Source organism: Dermacentor andersoni, chromosome 4 (genome assembly GCF_023375885.2).
Source record: "Dermacentor andersoni chromosome 4, qqDerAnde1_hic_scaffold, whole genome shotgun sequence".
In the NCBI taxonomy this organism is placed as follows: Eukaryota; Metazoa; Arthropoda; class Arachnida; order Ixodida; family Ixodidae; genus Dermacentor; species Dermacentor andersoni.
In genome coordinates this window covers 127,222,761-127,238,818 of record NC_092817.1, presented here as the reverse complement: position 1 = coordinate 127,238,818, position 16,058 = coordinate 127,222,761, and the positions used below count along the sequence as shown (strand labels likewise).

Sequence of the window (16,058 nt, the reverse complement as noted above, 5' to 3'; positions counted from 1 at the left end):
GCCCGACCGGCGAGACTAGAAATGAAATAGACTTCACACTCTGTGCTAATCCTGGCATCATACAAGATGTGGACATGCTCGGCAAGGTGCGCTGCAGTGACCATAGGATGGTAAGAACTTGAATTAACCTAAACTTGAGGAGCGAACGGAAGAAACTGTTACATAAGAAGCCGATCAATGAGTTAGCAGTAAGAGGGAAAATAGAGGAATTCCAGATCAAGCTACAGAACAGGTATTTGGCTGTTCAGGCAGAGGACCTTAGTGTTGAAGCAATGAACGACAATCTTGTCGGCATCATTAAGGAGTGTGCAATAGAAGTCGGTGGTAACTCCGTTAGACAGGATACCAGTAAGCTATCATGGAAACGCCAATGTATGAAAGCCTCTAACCCTACAGCTAGAATAGAACTGGCAGAACTCTCGAAGTTAATCAACAAGCGTAAGACAGCTGACATAAGGAAGTATAATATGGATAGAATTGAACATGCTCTCAGGAACGGAGGAAGCCTAAAAGCAGTGAAGAAGAAACTAGGAATTGGCAAGAATCAGATGTATGCGTTAAGAGACAGAGCCGGCAATATCATTGCTAATATGGATGAGATAGTTCAAGTGGCTGAGGAGTTCTATAGAGATTTATACAGTACCAGTAGCACCCACAACGATAATGGAAGAGAGAATAGTCTAGAGGAATTCGAAATCCCACAGGTAACGCTGGAAGAAGTAAAGAAAGCCTTGGGAGCTATGCAAAGGGGGAAGGCAGCTGGGGAGGATCAGGTAACAGCAGATTCGTTGAAGGATGGAGGGCAGATTGTTCTAGAGATACTAGCCACCCTGTATACGCAATGCCGCATGACCTCGAGCATACCGGAATCTTGGAAGCACGCTAAGATAATCCTAATCCATAAGAAAGGGGACGCCAAAGACTTGAAGAATTATAGACCGATCAGCTTACTGTCGGTTCCCTACAGACTATTTACTAAGGTAATCGCAAATAGAATCAGGAACACCTTAGACTTCTGTCAAGCAAAGGACCAGGCAGGATTCCGTAAAGGCTACTCAACAATAGACCATATTCACACTATCAATCAGGTGATAGAGAAATGTGCGGAATATAATCAACCCTTATATATAGCTTTCATTGATTGCGAGAAAGCGTTTGATTCTGTCGAAACCTCAGCAGACATGGAGGCACTACGGAATCAGGGTGTAGATGAGCTGTATGTAAAATACTGAAAGATATCTATAGCGGCTCCACAGCCACCGTAGTCCTCCATAAAGAAAGCAACAAAATCCCAATAAAGAAAGGCATCGGGCAGGGTGATACAATCTCTCCAATGCTATTCACAGCGTGTTTACAGGAGGTATTCAGAGACCTGGATTGGGAAGAATTGGGGATAAAAGTTAATGGAGAATACCTTAGTGACTTGCGATTCACTGATGATATTGCCTTGCTTAGTAACTCAGGGGACCAATTGCAATGCATGCTCACTGACCTGGAGAGGCAAAGCAGAAGAGTGGGTCTAAAAATTAATCTGCAGAAAACTAAAGTAATGTTTAACAGTCTCGGAAGAGAACAGCAATTTACAATAGGTAGCGAGGCACTGGAAGTGGTAAGGGAATACATCTACTTAGGGCAAGTAGTGATGGCGGATCCGGATCATTAGACGGTAATAATCAGAAGAATAAGAATGGGCTGGGGTGCATTTGGCAGGCATTCTCAGATCATGAACAGCAGGATGCCATTATCCTTCAAGAGAAAAGTGTGTAACAGCGGTGTCTTACCAGTACTCGCGTATGGGGCAGATACCTGGAGGCTTACGAAAAGGGTTCTACTTAAATTGAGGATGACGCAACGAGCTATGGAAAGAAGAATGATGGTTGGTTGGTTGGTTGGTCAGTTTGGGTTTAATGGCACAAAGGCAACTAAGGCCATGCTGCGCCAGAAGAATGATGGGTGTGGGTGTAATGTTAAGGGATAAGAAAAGAGCAGATTGGGTGAGGGAACAAATGCGAGTTAATGACATCTTAGTTGAAATCAAGAAAAAGAAATGGGCATGGGCAGGACATGTAATGAGGAGGGAAGATAACTGATGGTCATTAAGGGTTATGGACTGGATTCCAAAGGAAGGGAAGCGTAGCGGGGGGGCGGCAGAAGGTTAGGTGGGCGGATGAGATTAAGAAGTTTGCAGGGAAAACATGGCCACAATTAATACATGACCGGGGTTGTTTGAGAAGTATGGGAGAGGCCTTTGCCCTGCAGTGGGCGTAACCAGGCTGATGATGATGATGATGATGATGATGATGATGAAGTGAGAGGAAGACTAAGCATCCGTTTCTCGCTACCGGTGCTTTTCATGATAGAGTTGTCCCACAGTGGGCTACACTATCAGCGGTGGGGGAAGAGTGGATGGGGAAAAGTGACTGGCTTTGCTTTCTACTGCCGACGTGAAGATATTGTCAACACGGCATGAAACAGCACCTTTTAACACAAAATCTCATTCAACAAACATAGTTTCTTTCTCATTAAAATTTTCTTTTTTCCAAATGCCAGATAATTCAGAAAATTTATGACCCCTTCTGTGTAAAAAGAATCCACAGGCGACTGTACTCATTTGCACAAAAGTTCAAATTTCTATATAACAAAATGTCGATATAACAAAGCAAATTGCCAATTTTATCGACTTTGTTATATCAAGGTTTAATTGCACTGACAAGGCTCAAACTATTCAAAGCGGCAGAACAGTTTCCCATTTTCTCTCCTCCTTTCACTTGCCTCATGTTTCGTGCAAACGTTCGCACTGTTACGTCGAGTCAGAAATAGTAAATGAAATGGTCATTCGCCCAAATAAAATAATTAATATATTACAGTCATAAAAAGAAAGAAAGGACTAGCAAGGCACCCAACGCTACTCAGGATTGATTCACCATTTCTAGAGCTACCACTTGCTAGTGGTGGCTTCTGGAACTCATTCTTGCCCTCTTTGTCGAACATGCCAGATAGCGACACTTGTGCTTTGCACAGTAAATATTTTGAAAACAACCACTACACTCTTCAATGCAAATGTCTCAGGTTTTGCTGAAACGAGCAGGCTGCAACGGGTACGGCGTAGGTAGGACATATAGTATGGTCAAGTTCTATACAATCAGCACTTTCTAAATTGAGCTGTCTTCTGATTTTGCTTGAATTTTATGATTAGCTAATTTTGCTTGTCCAGTTGAGGCTCAATCAGCCTTCGTTGAGGATGCAAAGAGTGCCTGCACGAGGCATCTTGCATGAGGAATGTACTGGCCTTGTGTGAAGAACAAACCTTGCAAAAAAAGGTGGAGCATGTGTTTGAACTGGTGAAAAAACTTACAAGTTCTGATGCTTCACTTGAGTGACTGTAAAGTGATAACATTATTAGATCCTATCATTTGATGATTATCCATTGATATCTGCATCACTTCTCCTACCTCGCAATGAGCTGAGTCATGACCTCATGACCTAATGCTGTTGTCCATCTACTGCTGTTTATGGTGGGAGAATGGATGGTTGGATGGATGCTGACTTTAATAACCTGGAGATGTCTGCCCGGCTGACAGCTTGGAAGCAACATGTCTTGTCCACTCTTTGATGACTCATGTCTCACACTGTTTTTTTCATCATGAAGTTGTAGCAAAGAGACGTTTGAATGCTATTGCAGTTTACCAATGCTTTCTGTGTTTTGGTCATGCTTTAACTCTCGAATTTTGGTTGCTCTACCATACTCATAACCCAGAGTACCACCACAACATTATACTTACAGCAGACCCAAACTAACAGGAGCAACACAACGGTCGTCGCTGGCAGAGCCTGGGTGGAGTGGTAGACCCATGCAGTTGAATTCTGGATGCTCCACACGAGAAACAGAGGGACTGTTCAGAGAAAGTGAGAACAGGCAAATAAATAGGATGATACAGAAGAACTGAATACAGCAGAAGTACACAGCTGACAGTGTTTTGGCACCGTGCAAAGATAGCAAGCTTGGCACAACACCAGACATGCTGTTGGCCGTATATGCTGATGCACCTGGTGCTTAGCCATGCAAAACCTCCGAAAGTGATCGTATCACCTGAAAGTAATCGCTTGAGAACAATGTGCCTGTACTAAGACCTTACACTGGTCTCTTCTATTTGTTCTTGCCAGTACACCCTGTGAGACATCTGTGATAACTGTCTTGACATTTGCAACACATGGAGCTGCAAAACTTTCTCCTCCCTGGTGTGTAATGTCCAGTAGCAACCTACGGCTACTGAACTTAACAAAATGAAATAAGTGAAATGCACAAAAAGAATATAGCACTCACTGAAGAAGAGGCAGGAGACCAGGTTGATGTTTGTGACCCACTTGGTTCCCCCCATCTGACGATACATCTTGGAAGACACAAAGCCCGCTATGCCTGCAATAAAGGAGGAGCTCCTCAAAACATTACACTAACAGATGCACCATTAGACTATTGTGACAAGGAAATACCAACAGTGAGAGAAGCTTTACAAATGTTGGTCATGTTGATGAAATCTGTTGCTGTCATGTCGTTGAAGGCAACGACTGAGAGTTACAGATTAGGGAACGCAAGTAGCTTGTGTTTTGCTTTCATATTGTCATGTGGTAGAGACGGTAAAGAAAACAGCCAAACTGGGAAAGACGAAACTAGCATTTTATTGGGCGAACTTGTGCCCTCAAGAACAGGCTATACTCAAAGAACAGCGACAGCGGCGAACACAGTCGGTGATCGTCGAAAATCTGATCAGCGAGTTAAGCGCGTCGGCATTTATATAGCAGTCGTCGAATGTTCCAGACTAATTGTTGGGACCCGCGTGCCTTCCATAAAGTTCTACATCATTCACGTCAGGCGATGAAATCAGATAACACAAGATTTGGCGATAACAGACAGCGTATAGAAGCATCGATAACTTTCCAGAAACTTCGGATACATGCAGGCGCGTCCCGCGCTGTGCGATAACATTTGTTAGGCGGCGAAACGTGGTTGCCCGATAAAGATAAGTACACGTTTCAATACCCCCCTCTTAAAAAGCATTGACCCGATGCTGCAAACAAATGAAAGTAATAAAGAAAAGCACTCGTAGCAAAGAAAACAACAAAATAAGGAAGTTCGTTAGCGTCCGTAAAAGGGTTTAAGGTGCACCACGTGGACCACTTCAGATCGTGTGCGGCGCCGCTGTGAATGCGAAATGCCGTCTGGCACGACCTCATAGTCCAGTGCGCCAATATGTCGAATGACCTTCTATAGGGTCCGAAATAGCATCGCAATAGTTTCTCACTCAGTCCTCGTCGCCGTATCGGGGTCCAAACGCAAACACGGTTGCCGGGCTGGTACTCAACGAAGCGTTGTTGGAGGTTGTAGTGTCGGCTGTCGGTACGCTGTTGGTTCTTGATCCGTAGGCGGGCGAGCTGTCTGGCTTCTTCGGCGTGCTGGAGATAGGTAGCGACGTCAGGATTCTCTCCATTCTCTCCATTCAGGCAGCATGGCGTCGAGCGTCGTCATCGGGTTCCTGCCGTAAACCTGCTTAGCGTGATCTGTGTTGTTTCTTGCGCCGCCGTGTTGTAAGCGAAGGTTACATACGGCAGAACTGCGTCCCACGTCTTGTGCTCGACGTCGACGTACATTGCTAGCATGTCGGCGAGCCTCTTGTTCAGGCGCTCCGCGAGACCATTCGTTTGCGGATGGTAGGCAGTTGTCCTCCTGTGGCTTGTCTGGCTGTATTGCAGAATGGCTTGGGTGAGCTCTGCTGTAAAAGCCGTTCCTCTGTCGGTGATGAGTACTTCTGGAGCCCCATGTCGCAGCAGGATGTTCTCGATGAAAAATTTTGCCACTTCGGCTGCGCTGCCTTTTGGTAGAGCTTTAGTTTCAGCGAAGCGGGTGAGATAGTCCGTCGCCACGACGATCCACTTATTCCCGGATGTTGACGTCAGAAACGGCCCCAACAAATCCATCCCAATCTGCTGGAATGGTCAGCAAGGAGGTTCGATCGGCTGTAGTAATCCTGCTGGCCTTGTCGGTGGTGTCTTGCGTCGCTGACAGTCTCAGCATGTCTTGACGTAACGGGCGACGTCGGCGGTCAGATGTGGCCAGTAATACCTTTCCTGTATCCTCGATAGTGTCCGGGAGAATCCGAGGTGCCCAGCGGTTGGATCGTCGTGTAGGGCGTGCAGTATTTCTGGACGCAGCGCTGACGGTACAACAAGAAGGTAGCTGGCGCGTACTGGTGAGAAGTTCTTCTTCACGAGCAGGTTGTTTTGTAGCGTGAACGAAGACAACCCACGCTTAAATGCCCTAGGGACAACGTCGGTGTTCCCGTCCAAATACTCAATGAGGCCTTTTAGCTCCGGGTCTGCTCGTTGCTGTTTAGTGAAGTCTTCCGTGCTTATTAGGATCTGGGAGGAGAGATCTATTAGGAGAGGTACTGGGATCGATGCCACGCACCTCCACCAGATGTCACGTGGTAGTGACGGTAAAGAAAACAGCCAAACTGGGAAAGACGAAACAAGCATTTTATTGGGCGAACTTGTGCCCTCAAGAACAGGCTATACTCAAAGAACGGCGACAGCGGCGAACACAGTCGGTGATCGTCGAAAATCTGATCAGCGAGTTAAGCGCGTCGGCATTTATATAGCAGTCGTCGAATGTTCCAGACTAATCGTTGGGACCCGCATGCCTTCCACAAAGTTCTACACCATTCGTGTCAGGCGATGAAATCAGATAACACAAGGTTCGGCGACAACAGACAGCATATAGAAGCATTGATAACTTTCCAGAAACTTCGGATACATGCAGGCGCGTCCCGCGCTGTGTGATAACATTTGTTAGGCGGCGAAACATGGTCGCCTGATAAAGATAAGTACACATGTCAATATGCAAGCCACTAGGGTCCCAGAAAGACCCAAGTAGTGTAATGGCTCTTGCTTATGCAAACAGCTTCGATCTTCTAATCTAAAACTCTCTGTAATAACAGTTCCCAACAAAACACTCAGTTCAAACTCATGCCACGAACATGAGTACAACAAGAATTTTCACTGCAAGTGAAATGCAGTAGCCAGAAGTGAAAACTAAGTGAGCTAAGTGAAAAGAAAATGTTTGGTAAATTTGGCAAAATTTTCTTTTTTGCATAGAGAAAGGGTAGCCAGGTGGCACTTGGCGCCTTTTTTCCTGGTTCTTTTGGTTATGGGTATAAGAAGCTACGAATCAGTAGAAACAACTAAACACATTTTTTGTCAAGTTGGTACAAGTGCTCAAAATACTATGTAAGAATATTCAGCATTGTGAAGGTTTGCTGCTTTGTGGCATATCAATCATAAGAAAACTGAGTGATACAAGCATGCAGTGTTTATATAACCTTTATATAACGATGTTGCTTGTTATAACTGAAAGTTGAATGAAGAAATAAAGTGGCTCAGAAGCAAACTTGACACTACGTTGAGAGTTTCTAACGACACTCTGCAGCAGCACTACATATAGCTGCAATATACCAGTCGTGTTACGGTGAACTTCTTAGACTGCTTTTTAAGTCACAACCGTGTGCCTTGATGGGAAATGTGTAGCTGAGTATGCCAACCTTGGCTATGACTGCAGCCTAGCAGATGATGCTTACATTAGGAGATGCTTTATGCATACAATATTGCCTATTTTGCTGCCAAGCAATGACAAGCGGCCACATCAGGCTGGTTTTCCTATGTTTGTATGTTAATGCAGAAAGATAACAAAAAGCTGCACATGTAACTTTAACAACATACACATTCCTGATGTCTCCAAGAAACAAACCAGGTTATTTAGTGGCAACCCTTCAGCTAAACTCAAGCAAGCTCAATTTGGAACAGCAGTTTCCAAGGTTAGGTCATGCTCCTAAGCTTTGTTGCAATCTCTGTCTTGTTTGTTGATGTTAACAGCAGAGAAATGCTGAAGAATGAAAGTGAAGACTGCTCACAGAGCATAACATTGAATTTGTAATGTGGTTTATACTCCCCGAAGAAAAATAAAGTCAGGATAACTCCTTACAGGATGTTAATGCATAGAGGACGCAGATGGCCGTGTTCATGGAACCATGGTTGTGAACATTGAACACACTTAGCAGGGCCATCAGCAGCACCCCCACAGCAATGCATAGGAACTGTGTGCCAACACCTGCACAAAAGGAAACAGGAAAGAGAAAATTAATGCAAGATCACGGCCCAACTTTTATGTGACAAGATGTCATCTAAGATCATGAACCAGGACACAGCAAACAAAAGGGATGCCAATGAGCATAAACTGCCTAGCAGTCCCTGAGCAATGCTTACTGATTTTGCACTGGTGCAGCAAAACTTCATTAATATAACTTGAAAAATCTGGGAATTTGGACTAGAGCATTGCACAAGCCCGGGCCTGCTCCAGCCCGCGGGCCGGGCTCTGGTCGTGTAAGCTATCTCTATTGCAGGCCCGGGTCAGGCTTGGGCCAATGAGCTTCGGGCTTGGGTTGGTCCCAGGTCTCGGTCAAGCTCGCAATAGGCCCGGATCTTCATCAGGCCCGTAATAGGCCAGGTATGCTATTGGTGACTTTTGAAAACTGCCTACTATAGGTCAGTCAGTCAGTCAAGAACATTATTGAAGTCCTGAGGAGTTTCAAGCCGTTGGAGATCCCACGCGGGAAACTCCTCCGGCCGAAACCGTAGGCGACGCCCAAGTCGAGACGGGAATGTGGTGGCGCTCCGCCAGTTCTTGGGGCCTCTGGACGGAAAAATTTTATTTTGTCAGCATTAAGTGGGGTGATTAGGCATGGTTTCTTCCGACGGGGCAGATGGCCGTCAATCGATGTTTGATGGCGACCTCTTCAGCTTGTTCTAGGGCCTATAGTTGGGTGTCCAGGCTAAAAGTGCGTGGCATTGCCTTCCATGCTTCAGGTGAGGGGAGGACATCAGGTTAGGAGGAGGCTTGTCCTTCTCGCAGTCCCATATTATGTGATTCAGTGTTGCTAGTTCCCCACAGCATCTACGGAGTGGGCTCAGCCACGTGGACAGCGATGCACAGCCTGTGCTACGGCCGAGGAGGAGAAACGCGCTTGCCTCTTCCTCCCTCCCTATAGCACGTGCTCAGTCTGTCCCCCCCCCTCCCCCCTCCTGCTCCTGCTCTAGCTATCATTTGATCCTGTGAACTCGAACATTGGGCACGCTGGAGGATGGTGCAACTATTTGGCAAATGTAGCACAGGCTTTCATGTTGCATGTTAATGCACATGTATAATGGGTTGAATATATAATCTTTCTTTCCATTTCACCGGTTCGTTTATCAGCAACAATGCCAGACCAAGTCCTGACACAGTCAAAACTGTATCTAGAAAATGTCCTGTGCCGTGGATAGTATCTTCCCAACCTGCCTTTTTCATGGTGTGACGACGCATGCGTCCTGCCCTAGCGGTTTAGTTGCGAAACGTTTTGGAAGGGTCGTGCACGTTGCTGCACGCTGAAAAGTCCCCCGAAAAAAAAAAAAAAGAAAGTGCTTGGACGCGCTGCTGCAAACACTCGTGCCATGCAATGCGCTGAAACTCCACTGGTAGCACGACACCATTGCAGTGCAGTGCGTGCAGTGCGATGCATAAGATTACAACTCCACTTTAAAGCCGAAAGTGGCCAGGGCTTCGTCCGAATGGTTTGGACTGCGCCATGAGCCATGTACATAGTTGCCGCCTTTCATTGATGGCTAGCATATTTAATGAAAAACTTGCGCATTAAACTTGGGCGACACTCAAAAACATCCCGTCGCTGATGAAGTCTTCTTGCAGCATCGGTCCTGACTTGTTAGTGATGCCAGCACGTGCCTAACTTCACGTACTGGTTTAAGGTGTGGTAACACTGTGTCAATAAGAGACCGACAAGACACTCACATCACTGATTGACTGACTATTCAGTACAGTGCGTCACTGAAAGCGTTTTATCATACCAGGCCGACAACGACGCAACCAACGAGCGCGAGCTGTTGCACTGCAGTGGGCTTTCTTGTCGACGGCACCGAGAAAATCAGCGTGCCGATCATCGTTCGGCTGAACCCTGTGCGATCGGCCATTGAAGTAACAACATGGTAGCGACAGCGCCTTTGCTTGTATATATAGTGATTAATCACGCTCAAAGTGAGTCGGAACATGCGTACGAAGTTGACATGCACGAGCTTCAACCCTCTGAAGCCATGCACATGAAGTTTAAGCCAATGTTGATCCTGTTAAGTGAAAGTTAAGCCTGGTGCCGTCGTGTTCGTGCACCCACTACCGGCCGACTTGACTGAAATGTAAGCAGTTAGCATGAAGAAAACTGCTTTTACAGATCAGTTCTGTCTTTAGCTATTTGAAATCAACAACACTTCACTTCGCATGGTGCGTACACACAACGCTGTGTCAACTGTAAGTCACCGTACCGGTAGGCTGACGGTCGCATTTGCTACATAGATAGGTGGGTCTGTGCATGTTGTTATGCTGACACATTTCTTGATTCCACAGATGCACTGTTTACCTCTGTGTCAAACACGAAACAAGAGACAGTGCATTTTGTATAGAGGAGCATAAACAACCGTCTTGCTCAGTTATACCAACGGTATCAGTGATGGTATCCAGATTTTTGCGAAAGAACAACACGGTATACAAATGAGCATTTAATTTATGCGAGCACAGTTTTCTTTAATAATGTTTTATGGTATGCGCAAACTGTAACAGCCTGTAATATGTTATTTGGATCACAGTTGCCGTTGTTTAAGTGCTCATTTCCGTGTCGTGTTGTTCCACCCGCCTCAGGGTGGAACAACATGGCACATATGCGGATATGTCAGTTTTGCTACATTTTGACATTATTTCATATCAGTGATGCACCTTTTCCACAATGTTTGATGTTAACAACGATCAGTGTCTGTAGATGTCGATGTAAACAAGTGCATCGTTTTGATAAACCTGGCATGGAAGGCTGCGCTCGAAGTCTTCTTGAATATGTGAAATATCTAAATAATGTTCAAAAAGAATATGAAGAGGGAGCTCCAAGTGCAGAAATCAGCGACAACAAACTCCAAGCCAACCGTGTCAGCAAATGGAACTCAGCGTGCCTTTATCGGCCGCACTGTTTGCACAACAGTGCACTCAGGCCTGCTCACCCAGTAGTCATTGAGTGCTTCATGGCTTCCAGGAACGACATTCTACCCCAGAGAAGCCATTAATAATGATTTGCTATCCACTAAATGCGCAACTGACACACACTCAACGTGGGTGCAGGTACATAAATCAAGCGGCGAAAGCCCCGGCACCCTTCCAAAATGTTTCCAGCGGCGTGCGGCAGAGGGCAGCACAGGAAATAAAAAAGGCAGATTACCGAGAATTGGACCATGCTTCGCTTACGCTCAAGGGCAAATGGGGCCGAACCGGACCGGGCCGGGCTCAAATCCTTCGGGCCGGGGCCGGGTATGGATCAGGTTTGAAACAACTAAATCGGGCTCAGGTGGTTTGTTGCATAGAACTTTTGGGCTTGGGCCGGGCCCAGGCCTGAGAAGACGGCCCATGCAGTGCTCTAATTTGGACTAATAACCTGAACCAAGCAAACATACACATTACTAAATGGCATCAAACACTTGTTAATACAGAGGTATCAAGATGGCAAGTTGTACCAGTTGGTTGGGATTCATAGTAACGTTCGTTACAGTGCAACACAAGTTGAGGACAAAAAAAGGTATAAAATGGCGACACGTCGCCACGTCGTCGTTTTATACCTTCTTTTGTTCCCGTATTGTGTTGTGCTGTAACGAACCTTACTATGAATCCAGAGGTACTTAGTCACACACCAAGTGATAGCACAAGCCTCAGGGCACGTCGAGTGGTCAGCGTAACAGGAGCCGTGTTAGTGTCTTGTTGAAATACAGGGATGAAATATGCTCTGCCGCAATCATAACTCAGAAGAAGTCTTCCAACTATGGTGAGTGCATAACTTGGGATGCTCCTTTCTGAACGATAAGTGGTAGAGCAGTGCGTATTGCTTGTTCATGGTTCTGCTATGCTGGGCCAAACTCATTAGAGGCAAACATTGATGAATATTGTCCTACACTTTCACGCACATGCCCTTTATCACTGCATAAACACAGTGTAGGCAAGGGGGGTATTCCTCTCTGAGCGACATGCTAGCAGTGCCCATTCCATGTATCCGCCTTTGGTGTGGTGACCCTTGTTTCCTATGAAGTCCAGCACTGAACGCAAGTACTATGTTGGGTGTTGCTAGAGGTGGTAAACCTCTTCATCATCAACTTGGGTTGATGAACTCACTTGGGTCATCAACTTGGGTTGAGAGACAGAGTTCGCATTTTAAGCAGCAGATCAGACAACGCAGGGAGTAGCTGATACAGAGCTGTGGCTTGCTTAAGCTTGTAAGTGCGGGGGTCGGTACTCCTCGTTCGACTAGTGTAGAAAGATCTCAACTTGATCAGATGAACTTACCCAGAATGGCACAGAGGAGGTTCTTGTAAGGAGGAAACCTAAAGACATCTGCATGGATGATCTTCCAGCCATACTCTTCTACATCCATTTCAGCCTTGCTTTCCATCGAGTTGTAACGAGCAATATCGTTCTTAAGGACACGTGTCTGCAATGGAAGCAAATGCACGAACATGATGACAAGATTTACTATTAGCATTGCAAAGCACTAACACTCGTATGTCGTATTTAGAACAATGCATAAAGAAACCCCAAGAGAAAAGCAGTATGTAAAAAACACAGTGTACAAATGTGATCACATTACGTATTAAAGAGCAATGTGCCACTTGTGTGCACAAGGAAGTAACAAACACATGCTGGTTAGGGAGGATAGGCTTTATACCTTAATAGTTAATGCCTAAAATGAGGTGTGCAAAATATTAGTCATATGTAACAATGCAAAGAGAGAGAGAGAAAGGAAAGAAAGAAAAAGTCTCTGCTGATGTAGCGGTAAATGCGAGAGAAATGTGTTACGCATTACGATGCACCTCTTTGAGGTCCTGGATCCACAATTTAAGTCGCGTTCACCACATTGCAAAGTGCTGTTCAGGAGCTCACTTGACACACATCCTGCCTCTATGAGGAGCGAAGTGCAGCTGACGGTGGTCTGGAGAAGACCAACATCAGTTGCACTAAATATATTTAATAAAGCAAAGATCACCATGAAGTTGTGACAATCATTTTCACCATTGCAGTTGTCATGACCTCCTGCTTTATAGTCAATAAACAATTCTCCTGCTAAGCTTTGTAAACATCCAATCAGGGTCTTATGCCCAAACAGCCACTAGGCTGCAACAACTATTAAAGGGCGCCCTGCAACACCATTTCTGGGTCACCATATTTGCTCTATATCTATTCTCAGCATGCCATAGAACACAGAACACGAGGAATCAAGAAAATTGACCTACACAAACACAAGTTATCGGCCAGAGATAATTCAAAATACAAGCAAAATGAGAGTTACCCTCCACTTGCATTTCCATGGTCTTAAGGTGCACATTTCACTCTCCCATGACATCATATTGTCACGAAAAGACAATGGAAGATGTACCCGGCGTCGGCGAGGCAGACGGTTGTACAAGATGGCGTGCAATAATTCAAGCTGGCGTCCTCAGCTTCTACTCATTCTTCAGCGCCCGCCTCTTGCCGAGCGTGCACTCCAGTCCTAACTTCTTCCTCAGCGCTGGCTCGGGACACCTAGCGGCATTATTCCCCCGCTAAAAGAAACGCATCGACCTGATGCTTACTAAACTAGAAAGTGGAAGTCGTATGAGATCGGATTGGCGCCGCCTTAACGCGCGAAATACGGTTTGAGGTGACTAACATGCGCTATCTCTGAGCGATGCTGTCGACGCCGAGGCGACGTGGTACCGTCGGGAATGACCTCATAGTCCACTTCACTAATGCAGCGTATCTTTTTGTAGGGTCCAAAGTATCTACTCAGCAGCTTCTCAGACAACCCCTAGCGACGGACTGGAGTCCACACCCAGACTTGGTCACCTGACTGGTACTGAACTTGCCGATGTCGAAGGTTGTAGTGTCGTGCGTCTGTACTCTGCTGCTTCGTGATATGTATGCGCGCGAGTTGACGAGCTTCCTCTGTGTGTTGAGTAAGTTGCTCGGCGTCGGAAGTAAGAGATGCGTCGGTGTCGTGCGAGAGCACAGTGTCTAGCGTGGTCTGGACCTCGCGCCCGTAGACAAGATGGAACGGTGTGAATCGTGTGGTTTCCTGAATGGCGGTGTTGTTCGCGAATGTAACGTACGGCAGGACTTGATCCCATGTTTTATGCTGGACGTCTACATACATAGACAGCATGTCAGCAATGGTTTTGCTTAGCTGTTCCCTCAGTCCGTTGGTCAGCAGATGATAGGCAGTCGCCTTGCGATGCTGCGTACAGCCCAGCTCGAATATGTCCTCTATCAGTTGGGCTATAAAGGCAGTTCCTCTGTCGGTGATGACGTGTGATGGTGCACCATGTCTGAGGACTATGTGATCGATAAAGAACAGGGTAACTTCGTAGGCCGTGGCACGTTGTACAGCTTTCGTCTCAGTGTAGCGTGTTAGATAGTCTGTGGCGACTATAATCCACTTGTTCCCGCTGGCTGACAAGGGAAAGGGTCCCAGAAGATCCATGCCGATTTGATCAAACGGCGCGCTAGGTGGTGCGATAGGTTGGAGTAACCCCCCGAGCTTCAAAGACGGCGATTTCCTGCGTTGACACTCATGGTAGCTTTGCACGTAACGCTTCACCATGGTAGAAAGTCTGGGCCAGTAGTACGTCTGGCGTACTCTTGCAAGAGTGCGTGAAAATCCCAAGTGTCCAGATGTCAGCTCATCATGGCAGGCTAGGAGAATGTCATAACGGAGGGAGGCAGGTACGACCATGAGGGCCCCAAGGAATGCGCCATCTTCGACCATGTCCTTATCGCAAGTTTTGACGGGAGCATGCGACAACGTGTCCGCATCTTCGTGTTTGCGGCCCTATTTGTAGACGATGGTAACATCGAACTCCTGCAGACGGAGACTCCACCGAGCAAGTCGCCCGGACGGGTCTCGTAAGTTGGCTAACCAACACAGGGAATGGTGGTCTGTCACTACATTGAAAGGGCGACCGTAGAGATATGGCCGAAATTTCATGATGGCCCACACAACTGCTGGACACTCTTTTTAGGAGGTGGCGTAGTTGATTTTGGTGCTTGAAAGGGTGCAAATGGCGTAAGCGATCACTCGCTCGACGCCTTTCTGGTGTTGAATGAGTAAAGCGCCAAGACCAACGTTGCTTGCATCGGTATGCACCTCGGTGTCAGCGTCCTCGTCAAAATGAGCGAGGATGAGTGATTCCTGCAGGCGTTGCCGTAACTTGGTGAAAACTGCGTCCTGCTCATCCGTCCAAACAAAGGGTGTGTCTTCTCATGTGAGGCGCATTAGTGGTTAAGCGATGCGTGAGAAATTAGCGATGAAGCGACGATAGTACGCACACAGACCGAGAAAGCGGCGCACTGCTTTCTTGTCATGAGGAGTCGGAAAAGCAGCAACAACAGATGTTTTGTCTGGGTCAGGCTGGACACCGTCGGCATTCATGACATGCCCGAGAAACTTCAGCTCTTCGTAACCGAAGTGACACTTTTCTAGCTTTAGTGTGACATTAGCGGAGCGGAGCGACTCAAGTACCGCCTCTAAACGCTTCAGATGTTCTTCGAAGGTCGCCGCAAACATGACGACGTCATCAAAGTATACTAAACGTCAGTGCCACTTCAGACCCATCAGAACAGCGTCTATCATTCGCTGGAATATGGCCGGTGCAGAACACAGGCCGAATGGAAATACTTTAAATTCGTACAGCCCATCCGGGGTAACAAAGGCAGTTTTTTCGCAATCTTGTTCGTTAACTTCGATTTGCCAATATCCGCTCTTCAGATCTATGGATGAAAAATACCTGGTTCACCGCCGTCGATCTAATGAATCATCGATCCGCGGAAGTGGACAATTGTCTTTTTTTGTGACATTATTCAACTTTCTATAGTCAACGCAGAAGCGAAGCGTTCCGTCTTTCTT

The 16,058-nt window shown here is 46.4% G+C and overlaps 1 protein-coding gene across 1 annotated transcript in view; it reads right to left on the bottom strand.

Annotated features, from left to right (window-relative positions):
- LOC126537621 (transmembrane 9 superfamily member 1-like) overlaps positions 1-16,058 on the bottom strand; it is a 132,678-nt gene that overhangs the window by 14,857 nt on the left and 101,763 nt on the right. Inside the window, exons 8-11 of the mRNA XM_050184775.2 lie at positions 12,467-12,611; positions 8,033-8,158; positions 4,325-4,417; positions 3,783-3,893 (exon numbers count right to left, since the gene is read on the bottom strand). Of these exons, the coding sequence (XP_050040732.1) occupies positions 3,783-3,893; positions 4,325-4,417; positions 8,033-8,158; positions 12,467-12,611 (475 nt within the window). The remainder of the gene's footprint in view (positions 1-3,782; positions 3,894-4,324; positions 4,418-8,032; positions 8,159-12,466; positions 12,612-16,058) is intronic.